At 40.0% G+C, this 17,565-nt stretch overlaps 2 protein-coding genes across 5 annotated transcripts in view; one reads left to right on the plus strand and one right to left on the minus strand.

The window, feature by feature from the left end:
* Positions 1-4,291: 4,291 nt before the first annotated feature.
* On the plus strand, positions 4,292-10,221 carry anp32a (acidic (leucine-rich) nuclear phosphoprotein 32 family, member A). 3 transcript variants are annotated; one of them, XM_055044911.1, is made up of 8 exons: positions 4,292-4,445; positions 6,587-6,736; positions 6,813-6,935; positions 7,681-7,879; positions 7,990-8,099; positions 8,194-8,248; positions 8,881-8,892; positions 9,758-10,221. In XM_055044911.1, the coding sequence occupies exons 1-8, from the start codon at positions 4,392-4,394 to the stop codon at positions 9,967-9,969; spliced, it is 915 nt and encodes a 304-aa protein (XP_054900886.1). In that variant the 5' UTR covers positions 4,292-4,391; the 3' UTR covers positions 9,970-10,221. The 3 variants fall into 3 exon arrangements, with proteins under 3 accessions (XP_054900886.1, XP_054900884.1, XP_054900885.1); XM_055044909.1 differs by having other exon boundaries at positions 8,881-10,221; XM_055044910.1 differs by having other exon boundaries at positions 8,884-10,221.
* A 1,653-nt stretch (positions 10,222-11,874) lies between these two features.
* Positions 11,875-17,565, minus strand: part of coro2ba (coronin, actin binding protein, 2Ba) — a 32,604-nt gene continuing 26,913 nt past the window's right edge. For both annotated transcript variants that reach the window (XM_055044906.1, XM_055044907.1), the window contains exons 10-12: positions 15,304-15,394; positions 13,336-13,475; positions 11,875-13,053 (exon numbers count right to left, since the gene is read on the minus strand). In XM_055044906.1, coding sequence (XP_054900881.1) covers positions 12,919-13,053; positions 13,336-13,475; positions 15,304-15,394 — 366 coding nt within the window. In that variant the 3' untranslated portion in view covers positions 11,875-12,918. The remainder of the gene's footprint in view (positions 13,054-13,335; positions 13,476-15,303; positions 15,395-17,565) is intronic.

Genomic DNA, 17,565 nt, shown 5'->3' on the forward strand with positions numbered 1-17,565 from the left:
CGTGAGGCGAGAGGCTCTGCGTGTTCCCAAAACACAGCCAGAGCTCCTGCACTCCGCCGTGGCTTCGACGGGAACCGTCAGGCCTCTTGAAAGGAGAAAAGCTGTCAAATGAAAACACATCAGGGACATCGATGGGGTTGATTTGCAGCCCTGACCAGACGGAGGAGTTACAGACATCAGTCTGGGTGTCAAAACAAAATTTTTTTTAAACTTCAGTCGCCTAACAGCTAACTCTGATTATCCTCTTCAAATCCAAAGGTCTAAAGAATCATCAGGAGGAACAGAACCCAAAGAGAAGGAGGAGTGTTAAATGCAGAGTTTAGCTGGTTTATATATTTAAGAAGGGGGGAGGTGAGAGTATGTCAGGAACCTGAAGATCAATTTAACAAAGCAGAAGTGAAGGAAGCCCAAAAACCATGCTGACCAGGCACCTCCGCAGAGTTCAGAACTTCGAAATCAAAAACTTTCACCGGGAAATATCATTGCCAGTGATGTTTCTGAGGGGCCTGACCTTCATGTACCCGCCAAACCGATGAAAGACGGCAGCAAAAGTACTTTACAGTATTTCCTCTTTTGACTGTCGAAGACCAATGACAGCTACTCAGCCACATGTCTGAGTCCTACCTGCGTCATCAAACACACCTGCCTGAACTCAGTGCCTAAAGGGCAAAGTCACAGAATTCTTTTTTTCTGAGCTGCAGAAGAAGAAAACTTTCCGACTTTGTGATCTTGTCGAATCTGCAGGCAGCTGCTGGGGGAAGATTTTGTAACAACCAGGGTGCATTGTGCCATTCAATGCAACATCTGCTGTGTGCACGCTCTATACCGGAGGAGAAGAAGAAGGTGGAAAGAAAAAGCAGAGAAATATATTTAATGCTTAGACGTGTTGAGAAGAAAGCCTGCTGAACTACTCCTAGAAGGCAAACAGGAGAAAATTTATTATATATTTGCTAAATGGATTTTGCTGTTAACGTCTCCTGCTGATACAATTAAGGAATTAACTTGAGAATATTTGTTGGGTTTTTCCCCCCCTCTCCAACTTCACCTTTTGGTAAATGTCGTCCTCTGGTGGTGAGTCGGTTGCATTACAAGCATGTTGTGCGGGGAGCTGCATTATTTTCAGTTTTCATCACGTCACTACTGAGTAAAAATATGTTCATTGTTGCCTACAATTCCAGTGTTATCTTGTAAACTCTTCTGCCAGTTTCACGGTGAGATTTGATAGAAAGCAGAGCTTTTATTTGTTCATCTGATTCCACTGCTGCTGGCGACGAAACCAGCTCTGCAGTAGCACAGATGCGACTGATTGTATTAAGGCTTTCTGAGCTGAATCAAAGAGGCCCACGAGGAAGCTTGAATAATCTGGTAAAGGTTCAACATCTCAGCTCCTTCCCCCCCACCCCCCTTTAAAATAATTTTGAAAATAACTGAAAAGAAAATTAATTGGGGGGAAAAAATAAGAAGAAGGGAGAAAAAAAATAATGTGGAGTTTTACAGAACTTTTGTTCAGGCCTTGATTTGATTACATCCAAGCAGGATGCCTGGACCGTGACAGGAACCTCTGTTGTTTTTTGTTTGTTTTTTCCCCCCCAAATCTTGTGTAGTTGGTTGAATTCTTCTCAATTCACAAGAACCAAGCAACACTTTGAGGTGTTGCTCTACTAACCTGGCGGATGAATATCAATCCGGATCCTCTGTGTGAGGAACGATCCATTTTGCTTCGCTGTATATGCAGGCGAAATGACAAAAAAAACGCCTGTTGCTTGTGAAGACGTACAGAGAAACTGTCTGAATAGGTGAACATGAAATGATAGCTGGAGGTGAATATTTATGTAATTGCAAACGGTTCCACATTTTTCCTAGACGCCTGGTGTTTTGTTGTTCATTTTGTCTGCATTCTTCCCATGTAATTGCATGCAGCTTAGCTAAAAAAAAAACTACAGAAAACCTTCAATTTACCGTATTAGAATTTGACCTTTCTGCGATTGGCATGACGATTTTTCCAAGCAACTTGGAAAATCACATGTTCATCAATTATATCTTAATTTAATATCACCTTGAAGTTATTCAATATTAGTCAATATAGGGCAAACTAATGATCAAACAAAAGCTTGACCAATATAACAATAGCGCTGACATTACACAGCTTTTCAAAAGACAAACATTTAGGTAGACTAATGTAGCATTTGCCTTCTTCTTTGGACTTCCTCCGGCCCTCTTCCGCAGTACCACACGACGACGTTTGCCGGCGTACGGCGCACTGATGCAGTAACTCAAGCTAAAGGAACAAGCATTCACTGTACTGTGTATGAATGTACTTTTCATGAGATTGAAATTTAGCTGCAATCCATGAATGGGCTGCATATTGAAGCAGCTTTAAGCATTGCTGCCTTGAAGGACGATGGTCCCAGAATCTTCTCCTTGGAGGGTTTTTTTTTTTTTGGCATTTAGTTTGCATGTTTGGTTACTCCAAATTGTCCTCAGGTGTGACTGTGTTGCCATGGCCACCCGTCCAGGATGTTCCCCACCTGTCCCCCAGTGTCTGCTACATATCAGACCTTCCGAAACCCACAAGGACGAGCCATTTTATTCTCATAAAATTGACGAATTACATCTTATCTGCTATATCTAACACTACACAGCTGATGGGTAAGTGTTACAATATGTGGTTTACTTTACTTTTACACTGCTGAATGCTCGTTAGACATTTTCAAACAACGCACGTGTGCTGCTCTGGTTCTTCCTGAGCAACAGAGAAGAGGAGCAGGGAGTTCATGTGGAAACAGTTATGACACGTCGGTCACAATATTATGATTTACAGTGAAAAGCTACGGCGTCAGACTGATCAGACGCAACATGGAGGGCGAAGGCGACAGCTGCGATGCTGCTCTTCCTTCCAGGGCTCAACGTTTTTCAAACATCCAGGCCAAAACCTTGAATGGGAAGTTATGGTTTGCCCAAATTAATTGTAGTTCAGTTCCAAATTAACTCTTAAGTCTTAATGATGGTTTCTGGAAGCCGATAAATACATTGCAGCATGTCAAAAATAGTATAACAATCAGTAAATTAGCACTTTATAACATAAATACTGCAAGAAAGGCTCAGAACCTGTCACTAAAGACAGGATTAATGTGCATCCTGGGTGTCAGATAAAAGGTAAATGGGAATAGTTCAGAACAAACAGCTGAATTGTTTTCTTGCAGTGCTCACACGATGCTGCAGGAAGAAAAGGGCGTTCAGTAGGTGATGGCCTGTGATCCCTGGCAGCAGGCCGAGCTCCCTGCTGCCCTCTGGTGGAGAAACACTGCACTGCATCAACGTGGCTTTATTTTTGTTCATTTGTAACCAGAAGTGGAGAAATTTATTTTCTATAAATAAAAAAAATCTGTCCATCTCCTCCAATGGAAGCTCGAATTTTAACAAAGTGCTTTTTTTAAATTTAATTGTAGTTTTATCTAATTATTCTAAACTTTTTTTTCTCTTTGCCGTCTGATAAAAAATGTGGAAATATATTAATACTATTGTGTGGGAATATGGAATTTACTCAAAAAATACTTACCCTAAAGTTTGTTTTAAACCCCTGCAAGGAATAACCTGCACTTATGTCTCCTGAATTATCTATCAATCTATTTTTCCAACTTTTTGTCGCTCTTTCTGACAATAATTTAAAATCTTACTAAAAAAGCAAATGTATTTTAGTAACTTATATAAATAAGTGAAACGTGTTACAAATTAATCACACACACACATTGTTGTTTTTGAGCCTTTATTAGTTATGATTGTACGGTTACAGTTAATAAAAACACATTTAAAGCTGGATGACATCAATCCAATAAATAAGGACGTTTCAATACACAAATGTGGGCTTTAAATCATGTTTAATACTCGCGTAATATTTTACCTTAATTTTTTTGCATCGTTTCAGAATTATTTCTTTACTAACTTACTAAAAATTTGAATACAAGTTTTTTGTTTTAAAATATTTTATTTTAATATCCACTGTTTTGAAGACATAGTTTTGTTTTCCACTGAGGCTGCTCTCTAAATAATAAAAAAGCACTTATATATGTATGTACATATATGTATCCACACACATTTCCAGCATCGTTAATGTAAATCTATGTAAACTTTGGTTAACCAACAACCTAACTTCACAACAAAACCCCACCCAGTTGTATAAGCGCGGCCTCATTGGGCCGCGCGTCTGTAAATCCCGTCCCTCTCTGATCGCCTCTTCCCATTGGACGGCGGTGACGACAATCCCGAAACGTGCTGCCGCCCACCGAGCGGATCAAGTTTGAATGAACAGCAGCAGTCTGCTCCCGAGGTGGTAGTTGCATTTGCAGTAATTATTAAAAGTGTGTATCGCATCGTCCGAGCGCCGATCCAGGATGGACATGAAGAAAAGAATTCACCTGGAGCTGCGGAACCGCACTCCGTCGGACGTGAGTTGGCCTCGCATCTCCCCCCGCGGTGTTTTCACGCTGCCTAATGGAGAATATTTCGTGTGATGTCTTGGCGTGGGGAGGGGGATGCAAAGTTTCCTCCAAGTTAAAGGATGATGGAGACCGCGGGGTCACATTGTTGCTCTCGGCTTCGTGTTTGCGCTCGACAGGTTCCTCGGCTTCCAACTTTCTGCGCCGCTCCAACATTTTCAGGATGCGGCTCAGTGTTTTTTAGAAACACGGCGAGCAACGAGGAGCCATTTTTGTAACTTTTCGTCTGCGAACCCCGTTTCTTCTCCAGCAGCCAGCCTCGTTCCCATCCGCCGACTGTTTTCTGCGGGTCTCGCCGGTGAACTCGTCCGCCTGAATATTTCAAGTAGTGCACTTGGCGGGTTGCGGATGCGCATACTGGAAGTCATGAGATTATCAAACGATGCATAAAGACCAGAAACTGTACCTGAACCCGTCCAGGTGAAATGGGTTATTTTGGCATGGAGTGCATTGAAACGTTAAGCAGCTTGTGATGGGGGGGAGGGAGGCTGCAGAGCATACAGCATCCCACCCCCCAAAGCCTCCATGGTTCGTACAGATGGCCGAAAAAACGCGCTTTCGGTACGGACCGTCAACAACCGCCGGGCTGGGCGAACACAAGCCGGGAGGAACCATACACTCGCCGGGCTCGGTGTGAACCACCTTGGGGGGTGGGGGGACTTTTGTTTTCTTTGTAGGGATAACCAGTCAACTAACTCGAAAAAAGCCACGGCTCCGGCCGCGTTGTTGTTGTTGCTCCAGTTTTTCAGAACTAGGACAAGCCGCCATTTTCCTCCGAAACAAAGGCATTTGGAAACACACCGAAACCCCGTCCTTTGGACACGAACCACGAACGGTTTATCATACCTTCATCTTATTAGAGGTCTACACTCGCCATTAGTCCCGACCGACAACGCTTTAGGTGAAGCAACAATGAAATGTTTGCCTGGCGGATATCTAATCGGCTTTAGCGGCCCCTCCTACTCACAAATGACCCTGTACACGACTCGTAGGTCTGCTGGGCTCCCACCGCTTTCTTTTCTCAAAATGTACATCTGCGCCGCTCGGAAACCAAACACGCACGTCTCCCGCTGCTCTACTGCTCAGTCAACCACTTCACAAACAGGCACAGGCGTACTTTTGATCGGCTTGTCTTTAAAAATAGATCGAAATGTGCTATTATTTACGTAAAGAAAGAAGACCCAAGACATCGCGATATTTCGAGCGGCGAGATGCATTCTGACCGCTGACTGTTGTTGATGGGCAGAGACACGTTCAAGGTCCAAATGGAGTGTCAGATAATAGCACACCTGTGACCGCAATCCTCCGTTAAACGTCGTGAGGTCAACTAAAGTAAAATCGAAAGTGTAAAATAAAAAAAAAAAAAAAAAGAAACTGGCTCTACTTTCATTCCGTCCTCCGCCGAACACGGCCACACCCCATGTTTATCTTTCCTTTCAAGGGCCGCGATGGTATTTTATCATCTTTATGACAGAGCTGAACCTGAGCTCTCTATGTGGGGGAAGGTTGAATTGCGTCAGAAACGTCTATCATTGAGTTTTAGTGTACTGTGCATTACGTAAAAAAAATAAATAAATAAAAAAATACATATATATATATATATATATATATATATATATATATATATATATATATATATAAATGCACAATGAAGCACCCCAAGAAAATAATTGCTGAACTTTGAACTTTGAAATTTAGGTTCAAGATAAAAGTTTTTTTTTTTTAAACAAAGCTTTAATTTAAGCCCTAATAACAAAACCACAAATTCCAAAAATCACCTGATTTGCTTCTTATGGCCCAATAAATGTTAGGTCCACAATTATTTAAATATGTTGTTTCAATATGTTCTGGCTCGATATGAAAGGTGCCGGGTGGGGGCTACGCAGGCCCAGGGTGGGTGGCTGACATTTAAAATGAGTGACCTGCCCTGTAAAACAAAAACCAAAAAAAAAAAAAATAAATGACACAAGCACATTTGCCCATTTTTAGTTTGATCCAGTCTTGACATATTTTGCCCACTGCATATGATCTTTTCACATGTGCATTTGTAAGTTTCATAATAAACACTAACCAGATGCATTGCTCTGCAGGTCAAAGAGCTTGTGCTGGACAACTGTCGCTCAAACGAAGGCAAGATCGAGGGTCTGACGGATGAGTTTGAGGAGCTGGAATTTCTAAGCACAATCAATGTCGGTCTGACAACAGTTGCTCACCTGCCGAAGCTAAAGAAACTCAAAAAGGTAAGATCTTTGTAACCTGGAACGAGCGCAAAACTTCAGACCCTATCGGTTTTAATGGTTTTGACCGTTTCACCAGCTTGAACTCAGCGACAACCGGATCTCAGGAGGGTTAGAAGTTCTGGCGGATAAATGTCCGAACCTCACGCATCTGAATCTCAGCGGGAACAAGATAAAAGATCTTAGCACAATAGAACCATTGGTGAGTAAAACCAACACATATTTATTCTTCCCATTGTTCTGGACACAGGCTGTTGGGAGACTCTAATCACATATCCTTGTGTGAGAATTCATTTTATGGTTAAAAATGGTAAATAATAAAAAAACAAAACAACATATAAACCTTCAAAACAATAACATCACGCAACAAAATATTGGAGACCAGATATTTAGACATGATTATTTCTTTTCTTGGGATGGTTTTTTGCAAAGTGCACAAGCCATAAAAGTTCATTTGTGTAACACATTTCAGCAACACAGCAGTCCAAAGTTCATACCTGCTCTGTCCTGAACAGCACAGTAATTTAATGTATGTAAATATTTGTATTTTAAGTAATGAATTCTGTCAAAAAAATAATAAATCGAAATTTTTTCTATCATTTGCTAAATAAAAGTATTTTAGTAATAATTGCCATTATATGGAAAGGATTTAGTCTGATTTAGTCTGAGTCCACATAAGGGAAAAAAGGTTATGACCTTTTGTAGTTCACATAAAGTAGCTGACTTCAACTTTTCTCATTTGGCTGATCTGTAGTAGGTAGCAACAGGTGCGGGAGGGGCAGAGACGTATCGTTCTTCATTTAAAACCTTTAAACCACAAACATTGCAGGAGGATTTTTAGCTTTCCAACTCTGTGCGCCCTGTAAATAGCTTCGCTGTAAACACGTCCGTGGAGAAAACGCGTCTCTCTAAAGTGTTCATTGAACCGTTTTGTTCTCTCTTGGCAGAAAGAATTGGGCTCCCTGAAAAGCCTCGATCTGTTCAACTGTGAAGTAACAAATCTGAACGAGTACAGAGACAACGTGTTCAAGCTCTTACCGCAGCTCACGTACCTAGACGGCTACGACAAAGAAGACAAAGAGGCCCCCGACTCTGATGCCGAGGTCTACGCCGAGGGCTTAGACGATGAAGACGAAGATGAAGATGGTAGGTGTAAGGCAGCTCAAGACGATAGCTTCTTCTTCTTTTTTTTGTTTTTTAGCACCATTTAAGTTGTCGATTTTGACTTTTAAACATTTGCTTTTACCAACATGTAGATGAGGAAGAGTATGATGAGGATGCCCCGCCTGGAGACGAGGAAGATGAAGAAGGAGAGGATGAGGAAGAGGAAAATGAAGAAGAGGAGGAAGAGGACCTGAGTGGGGAGGTGGGTGATTTTTTTTTTTATTAGATTATGTATGTATATGTATTTTTTTTTTCAAATCACAGCTTATTTTCCCCAAACTTTTCTTTGAATGAAGGAGGAAGAAGAGGAAGACTTGAATGACAAAGAGGTCGACGATGAAGATGAAGAAGGCAAGTACAAATGGAGTTGGTTGATACACCTGAACTTTCCCCCCCTTTCAATCTGATTTATTCTGTTTATATGTTGCACTACAATTAGCACTCACAGCATTTCTTCTCTGGATGGGTTGTGCAAACTAAAAAAGGACGGAGTTGTGAAAATAATTCTACTCTTAACACGCCGTAGTTTATGCCTTTTCCCCCCTAGTTTTTTCCAACTGATTGATTTGAAAAAAAACCTCTCTCACTGACAAAAGTTACGTCACGGGGCCATGACCCGAACATCAGCAGAAGTGGAGATTTGGAGCTAAACCGAATCTTGGCATCCTTGTTTTTGCTAGTGTAACTGGACCAAAGATAGAACCACTAAAAATAAAAATCTAAAATATAACCCCATCAGAGACTTACTTCCATGTCGCTTAAGTTTCATCTTGCCCAGTAGCAAGTGCAAAAAGACATAAGGGGGAGCTGCAGTTAACTTGAGGTTGTTAAATAGTTACTGAGTTGGGCTAAACCTGCTTTAATTTAGCCCGACCTGCGCCATATTCATCAAATGGATCAATAATAATGAAATATGCGCTAAATTTGAAGAAAAAAATCACCTGATTTTCAATAGGAAGCTTAATTTCGCTCTTGTTTTCCAGAAGAAGAGCGAGGTCAAAAGAGAAAACGGAACCTGGATGAAGAAGGGGAGGAAGACGAAGACGACTGAGAGTCCCGCGTAAGCCGAGTTGTGAACTGTTTTAAACTTGTTTCTCCTGGTCACGTCCCTACAAAATACCCCCTGCCCCTCCTCCCAGTTTTATATTGCAGTAGGAGTGTTTCTTTTGTTGATTTCTTTTCTTTTTAATTTTTGATTATTGGCCAGTCAGGTTGACAGGACGGCTTCCTGCACCTCTAATAATCCCATGTTCCCGTCTCAACAGTCCACTTTTACCCGCTTTGTGGACTCCTGTTTTGTAAAATGAAACAATAGCAGAGATTAAAAAAAATCTTTTTTGAAAAGAAAATTGTTTTGTTTTCTCACTGTTTATGTTAGACAGGTTTCAGATAACTTATGCATTTTAAAAGGCTTCCCCTTTGAAAACAAAAATAATGATAAAAAAAAAAAAAAAGAGTGCATGTATTATACATTTTAAAGTCAACTACTGGATTTCATGTATGGCTGTCATTTCCTTGTCTTAAATGTATTGTTTTGCATCATACTTTTTTTTCTTTTATGATGTAAGTTATGTATTTGTAGTGTCACCGATAAGCCAATACTCTCTGCTGTCCTGGTGTGAACCTTTTTGTCTGAACGTGCACAGTGTGACCCTGGCAGGGCTTTTTTTTGTAAAAGGAAAAAAAAAAAAAAAAGAAAAACAAATTATGGCACCAACATGTCTGCCTTTGTCAAAGCCGCTCCTCCTCCTGAAACCCTCAGCTTTGATAGTTCGGAAATTACGTGTTCTTGTAAATAATGACCAAATCTATTTTTTTGTATTCTCTTTGATGACGGCAGACATTGAACAGACAACTGAGGTGAAACTATGAATTGTAATAAAATATTAAATATGTATGCTGCTTTATCTAAAATGCGCAGTGTGAAATTTCTTGGATTTGAACTTTATATGCATAATCCTTCCATGAGAAGACGATGTTTGCCATCAGAACTTATTGGTTGTTTTAATTTCCCCTCATGTTTTTATTTTCATTCTCTTTATTTTTTGTTGTTTTTTGGGGGGGCCACATGAAGGTGACCATGTTTGAGCTGGTGGTGTTAGTGTAGAGAAGTAATTGGTGTTAATTGGAAGTTACAACTGCAGTGTATACGCATTTAAATATGTTATTTCAAAGTGTAAACAATTGGACTTTGCTCTCGTAAATTGCAACAATCGATTTGGTCCACCTCAGAAATGTCTCACTCTGATAAATCCAGTGTCATCATTCAAATTTTGTTTCTCTTTTTCGCTCCCATTCACTTCAATAAATCCTTTTTATATAAACTGTTTGAAACATTGTGCTTCTTTCTTTCTTGAAAGTCAAGTTTGGCTGTGGTTCTTGTAGTGTGGTCATGAAAATATAAATTTTATTGCTTTTAGAATCAAATTCTAAGAAATGCGTAAAAAAAAAAAATTGTTCCCGGTATTTTTCTTATGTTCTCAAAATGACAAACGCAGCAGCACGCACTCTCTCAATATGTATTAAATAGGAGTAACAGTAGCTACGTACTGCTGATAAAAGCACATTAAATCAGTTCTATAAAGGAAGGGTCTTTCAGAGTTGTGCATGTCGGCACAGTGCTGTGATGCCCAGCAACAACTTCAGAAAAGCAATTTTTGCTGCCCATCAGCTGGAAAGCGTATTAGAGTAATTGCAAAAGGCTGTGAAATTCACCACTTCACTTGAGTCAGAAAAAAATACTCATTTGTGGGAAACACTTCAGGCATTTTCCAGTCTCCAGAGAAGGGGATGTACCAGTTTACTCTGACAAAAATGTTTAGAAAAGCTGCAAAATCCCAGGAGCAGCGACTCAGACTTTGCAGTCTGAAAGCAAGGAAACCTGAGATCAACCTGAGATCAAAGGAAATATGTTCAGCAGTAACAATGAGAAACAAAGTATGGAGTTTCAGCACAAACGCCTTACACCAGCTAGTAAGCACGGAGGTGGAGGAAGCATGATTTTGGATTAGTTTGCAGCCACTTTCTCAGGGTGCCAGCCGGAACTGAACTTTTCTGTGGACGAAATTTATCTGGATTCAAATTTCAGGGCAAAAGTCCCAAAAAAAAAAATTGGGCTTTTGTATAAAGAGAGGGAATAAAATTCCCCCACAACAATGAGCTTCATCTTAAGGCAAACATATAATCTTTGGTGTTTTGTGTGTTGAGTCATTTTTAGAATGATGAAATGAAAATAATTTTTATGCTGCCACCGTAAAATCCTACAATTCAACCCAGTCATTTTTAACCTGCTACATTAGAATGTCAAATTGAAGGGGGGAAAAAAATCGAATCAAACCTGTCCCTCGTGTAGGAAGTTTTTGATCGAGCAGTTAGATGGAGCAGACTCGAGCTCATGATCAGAAGGATGAGTTTTTCGTCTACAAGATCTGAGGTGCGGTATAATGCAAACACATTTAATTGATTTGTTAAAAATTCAAGTTCGAAGCATTTGACAAGATCATCAAAGCAAAAACACCATTCGGCCACCTACTCAGTACTTCCCGCCTCCCCTTCTGTTGTCTACCATATTGAGCCGACTTTCAAAACCTGCAAACACACATGCACCACATGACACTATTAAACTTCTTCACGATTCCTCCTAGAGATTTGAACTTTACATTTCTGCAAGGACATGAGGAGCAAAGCATGTGATCCTCAACTCCAAACCTACCTGTTATTCTTTCTTCTCTTTTCTCTGGTGGATTCTTTCTTTTTCTTTGCTTTACAGGAAGAAGAATCAAAGACAACAAAAGGTTGGCAGGAATTTAGCCTGCATAGAAAACCCAGCTGTTAAAACACTGCTAATCAAGTGTAATTTAGGGCCATCTAAAGCATTAAATAGAGGCACTTAAACTGCAGTGCAGCCAAGGTTTGCTGTTTCATGTGAATTAGAAACAGGTGACTAAAGCAAAATGACAACTAAAAGCAAATGCATCCGCAGTTACAGTCGTATAATTAGCTGCTCCACACAGATTTGGCATCGGTTCAGTCACATACATACAGCACTATCCAGAGAGCATCAAAACCGTTACTTTTGCCATGTTATACAAAACAAAATGGGTTAATAAGTAGGCAGGTTGTCAGCTAAAAAAGTTAAAATGGGTCAAATAAATAGAAGCAAATGTTCGCCACCCTCAAGTCTTCAAAACTGAAAAGCAGCCTCAATGTGAGAAGTTACACATGTCTACCATCTGCGTTCTCTACTTTTGCACTATTTGAACACAGAGTCAAAAACCTAAGTTAAGTATCCACTTTTCTCGGGAAAAGACGGGATTTGTGGCGCTGTGAGTCATTGTCGAAAAGTCATTTTATACCAGCAGGTGATAGAAAGCAGTTACAGGATAAGCAGCTTTTTTGGGGGGAGGGAGGGGACCAACAACACAATCCATGTCTGCAAGATACTTCTCCACTTGACAAGTGTGAAACTACTTCACCTCTGTTATTCTGGGATAATGCTACAGCTTACTGCAAACTGCAGGGGCTGATGGAGGATGGGTAGGAGTCTTTCTATCATCCTGTTTTGGTTTAACAGAAAGTGAGAAAGAGGGAGATTTGGTCAGAAACACAGGATAGGTGAAGGTTTTTTTTTTTTTTTTTTTTTTTTTTGCATTTCTAACAGGGCAAAGAAAAGGTCGGGGGCAGTAGCACAAATGTTTATGTGCCGAAGTTAAAAACAAACAACTGAGTGAACAGCTGGGAAACAGGAAGTGTATTATATATTCCCCGCCCCCCAATTGATCACATTTTAAACTGGAAATCCCTGAACTGCCTGTTCTGCATCATAATGACAATAAATACTACTATAAGAATCCAGTAATTGCATCGGTTAAGACGTTGTCCAACAGTTTATTTGTACTCTATGCAGGAAAGTTCTTTAAAAAACAAACAAAAAAAAGCAACGTGGTGGGACTCGGAGGCTATTTGGAGGTCAGAATCGGGGAGCAAAGGAAGCAGCTTTGCCAGTCCACGAGGCTCGGAGGTCAGACGTCTTTGGGGCTAACGTTTTTCAGGTTGTTGAGCTCCAGCTCCAACTGGCGTATTCGTACATCCTTCGTGGTCAGCTCCTCCTTCAGCCGCCGCAGCTCATCCTGCTGCCGGAAAAACATCCGTAGGAGCTGCGTAAAAAAAAAAAGAAAAACAAACTCAACCAAATGACACATCTAAGTGAGACGAGTGCTACAGCAATGTCCCCCACCCCAATTCTGGAAATATGTTTTTTTAGATGTGCACAAAACTCTAGTGCAAACCTCTCATGCAACCGACAATATTTCAGAACCTTTATAACTGAGTTAAAACAAAAAACACCCTCTCACGCACTAAAAAAACAAAACAAAACAGACAAAAAAAACAAACAAACAAAGGGTTTCGGGGGTCTTAATGTGTGCAGATCCACAAACCTCATTCTCGGTCCTAGGTGGGACATTCTCCAGCAGGTCAATCCCGTTCACCACCACACTCTTCTTCTCCTTCACCGGGGCTTTAAAAACTAACTGGTTTGGTCTGTGGTAACCGTCCTTCAGGGACATCAGCACTGGGTCTGTCAGAAGCAAAGGTCAAGGGTTAAACGTGTGAAAGCCCGGAGGTTTTAAAGAAGAATCTTCCAGGCCTGGAATCGCTGCAATGGTTTCCTGTTTGTCAAACGGCCAGATGTAAACTCGAACGGTCTTGGATGTAAATACTTTTTAGATTTAGAGGAGGCAGCATTGAGTTTCTATGTTCCTCTTCAACAAAGTTTCTCTTTTAGTGGGACTGCGGGTTCGTTTTCTACGCTTTTACGCTATGCGTCATTCTTGTTTTATACGTACGACGTATTTTCGTTGTCAGGTGGTCATGAATCAACATCATTTTGATTTCCAATTGTTTTTACCAGACAAACCTACAGACTGCAGTTTGAGAGACTGACAGATTAGGCGTGTCTGATCCAATGGCCAGCATCACTGGAGCACCACAGGGCACTGTACACTCACCACTCCTTTATTCTGTATACACCTTCAGTTTCCAGTACAAAGCAGAGTCTTATCATCGACAGAGGTACTCAGGAAGAACAAAGGAGATGAGAGTAGATTTCAGGTGAAACAAGGTTCGGTTAAATCCCATTTCCAACCTGGGAGAAGAAGTGGAGGTGGTTGAGGAGTACAGACTGGATTAGAGTCTAAGAGAATAAAGTAGTCTTTCATTTAAAAATGCTTTGAAAAATGGTACCATTTCAGTAAACCTGCCTCACCTTGCTAGTACAGTGAACTTGTGGCCAAGCTTAACTTTCTGGCTGGCCTCTGTGATGCTACAATCAACCTGCGTTGAATTTAGTCTAAAAATACACTCTCTAAGAACATTTTGTAAGATGAATCCAAGACAACAAAACACAAAGAGTGAGGTAGTGAGTGCATTCTTTATGTACAATATGTGCAATATTTCATCAATACTGGTGTTTTTTTTTTCCTTGCATTTAATTCTTCTAATTTCTGTTAATAAACCAGTATGCACACTTGGAAAAAAAATCAGTTTCACTTTACTAAACAGCTGATGAAACAAAAACGCTTGGGTACTTGAAGAAAGCTTAATCAGCTTCAGTTTTTTGGCTGCATAGGCACCGACTTCTGCTGAGACATCCCTCATGAGAGACAAAGCAGAAAGGTTTGTCTCTCAGAGAGACGGACAAGAAAAGCGACTCTTACGGCTCGCACACCGGCAGGAAGACTGTTCACTCGCCGACTGTTCACTCGCCGACGATTTATATATATATATATATATATATAGATATATATATATATTGATATATTATATATATATATATATATTATATATATATATATATATATCAATATATATATATATCTATATATATATATAGATATATATATCTATATCTATATATATATATATATCAATATATATATATATATATATATATAGATATATATATATATATCTATATCTATATATATATATATATATATATATATATATATATATATATATATATATATATATATATATATATATATATACACGTCGGCGAGTGAAACAGTCTTCCTGCCGGTGTGCGAGCCGTAAGAGTCGCTTTTCTTGTCCGTCTCTCTGAGAGACAAACCTTTCTGCTTTGTCTCTCATGAGGGATGTCTCAGCAGAAGTCGGTGCCTATGCAGCCAAAAAACTGAAGCTGCAATGCTCCTGGTTTTGAGTAATTTAGTCCTCCATGCAATTGGTGTGCTGATGCAAGAAGACGGTGTGTCTAGAGTGGACGCATGATGAGGAGAGCCGTAGTATTATCAGGCAAATCCTGAATCAAATTAAAATGATGGATCTCTTGTCTTTAGGACTCTTTTGCTTGTTGGAGTTGTGAAGCAGCGAAGTGTTTTGTTTACCTCTATCAATCCCACTTAGCCACTCGCTGGCGGACAAGGCAGGTTCGGTCCCGGCTGTCATTGGATAAATGTCCTCCTGGTACGTGTCTGACTGTTGACACACACATTTTCAGACGATTTAGCTTCTGCTCTGCGCATCTTATTTGCTAAGCATTTGTTGCCGCAAATAGTTGTATGCTTTACACCATAAACACAAAAACACAAAGTCATGCATCATATAATATTACGTTTCAAAAACAATTCTAAACAGGTGTGTTTTTAGTTGAGATTTAAAGGAAGTCAGGGTTTCTGCTGTTTTACAGTTTTCTGGAAGTTTGTTCCAAATTTGGTGCATAGATGCTGAAAGCTGCTTCTCCTCTCTTGGTTCTGGTTCTGGGGATGCAGAGCAGACCAGAATCAGAAGACCTGAGAGGTCTGGAAGGTTGATACAACAACAGCAGATCTTTGATGTATTGTGGTGCTAAACCGTTCAGTGATTTGTAAACTAACAACAGTATTTTAAAATCTATTCTTTGAGCTACAGGGAGCCAGTGGAGGGACTTTAAAACTGGTGTTATGTGATCTATCTTCCTGGTTCTAGTGAGAACAGGAGCAGCAGCGTTCTGGATCAGTTGCAGCTGTTTCATTGATTTGTTGGACAGACTTGTGAAAACGCTGTTACAATAATCAATGCGACTAAAGACAAACGCATGAATGAGTTTCTCTAGATCTGGCTGAGACATTAGTCCTCTAATCCTGGAGATGTTCTTCAGGTGATAGAAGGCTGACTTTGTATTTGTATTTATGTGGCTCGCAAGGTTCAAGTCCGAGTCCATCACTACTCCCAGGTTTGGGGCCTGATCGCTAGTTTTTAGTTGTAATAACTGTAGCTGTGCATTGACTCTAGATCGTTCCTCTTTAGATTCGAAAATAATGACTTCAGTTTTGTTTCTGTTCAGCTGGAGAAAGTTTTGGCACATCCACACATTTATCTGTTCTAAACATTTATTCAGTGATTGGATGGAGTCAAAGGTCACCTGCTGACTTCGTAACGTAGAGCTGTGTGTCATCTGCATAGTTGTGGTAGCTAATATTATTTTCTGTTATAACCTGAGCTAGTGGGAGAATATAAATATTGAATAAGAGGGGTCCTAGGATTGAACCTTGGGGTACCCCACATGTGACCTTTGACCTCTTTGATGAGAAGTTTCCAATTGAAACAAAGAAATCCCTGTTCTTTATGTAGGATTCAAACCAGTCGAGCACCGAACCGGAGAGTCCAACCCAACTCTCCAGTCGATTCAGTAATATGTCATGGTCGACAGTGTCAAAAGCTGCACTGAGGTCCAACAGAACCAGCACTGTGGTTCTCACACAGTCCGTATTTATATGAATATCATTGAATACTTTTACGAGGGCAGTCTCCGTGCTGTGGTGAGCACGAAAACCAGACTGGAAAAAGTCAAAGCAGTTGGTCATCATGAAGAAACTATTTAATTGTAATGCTTTGACTGTTGTTTCTATATTGCATGACTTTGTGTTTTTGTGCTTGTTATGATGTAAAGCACTTTAAATGTCTTGCTGCTGAAATGTGCTATAAAAATAAAATGTGATTGATTGATTGGTTTTGGTATATTTAATCTGGTAAAGTTTTAGCAAGAAGCTAAGAAAAGCCTCTCTATAAATCTAATTAAAGATCTATATAAATAGGTGACATTTGTGAATAATTTAATTAAATTTAATTAACAGGTATTTCTTACAAACAAGAACTGTGTGATACTGGTGCTGTGAGTGCTGAGAAATTACACTCCAATTTTACTTAACAATACCTTAAGGGATGTGAGACCTATATATAAAAATGTAAATCTGAAAAGTGTGGCGTTTGTGTGGATTCCTGAGTCTGTTCTTTTGCAGAACCCTCTTATTTTTTCATCTTTCAACTTTTGACTGAATTGTTGATTCATTCTTATTTTTGAAATGGCTGAACTCTGGTGTAAGAGGGAGGGTATCTGTGAACATCAATTTTTAAGTCTTCCCACAGAGTCTCACTTATATTTTAGGTCTCAGTAAAACGCGTGGACATGATTTGAGCTACGATGTCGCATCGTAGCTCTTGATGCGTTTCTAAAATATTTTTTCAAACCTTACCCTGCTGTAAACTTCTTCACAACTCTCTCCTTGGCCCGTCTTGCTTTGTCATTTGGTCTATGTGATGTCTGATGCATTCACAGATTAAGTCACTGAAGGCTGGCCTCTGCTTACTAAACAGGTGACTTCTGAACA

Source organism: Poeciliopsis prolifica, unplaced genomic scaffold, assembly GCF_027474105.1.
Source record: "Poeciliopsis prolifica strain line A6 unplaced genomic scaffold, Auburn_PproV2 SCAFFOLD021, whole genome shotgun sequence".
Taxonomy (NCBI): domain Eukaryota; kingdom Metazoa; phylum Chordata; class Actinopteri; order Cyprinodontiformes; family Poeciliidae; genus Poeciliopsis; species Poeciliopsis prolifica.

Coding starts and splice junctions, on each gene's coding strand:
- anp32a (XM_055044911.1), top strand. CDS start 4,392: ATGGACATGAAGAAAAGAATTCACCTGGAGCTGCGGAACCGCACTCCG. Junction 4,446..6,586: donor GGAACCGCACTCCGTCGGAC/GTGAGTTGGCCT, acceptor ATTGCTCTGCAG/GTCAAAGAGCTTGTGCTGGA. Junction 7,880..7,989: donor TGAAGACGAAGATGAAGATG/GTAGGTGTAAGG, acceptor ACCAACATGTAG/ATGAGGAAGAGTATGATGAG.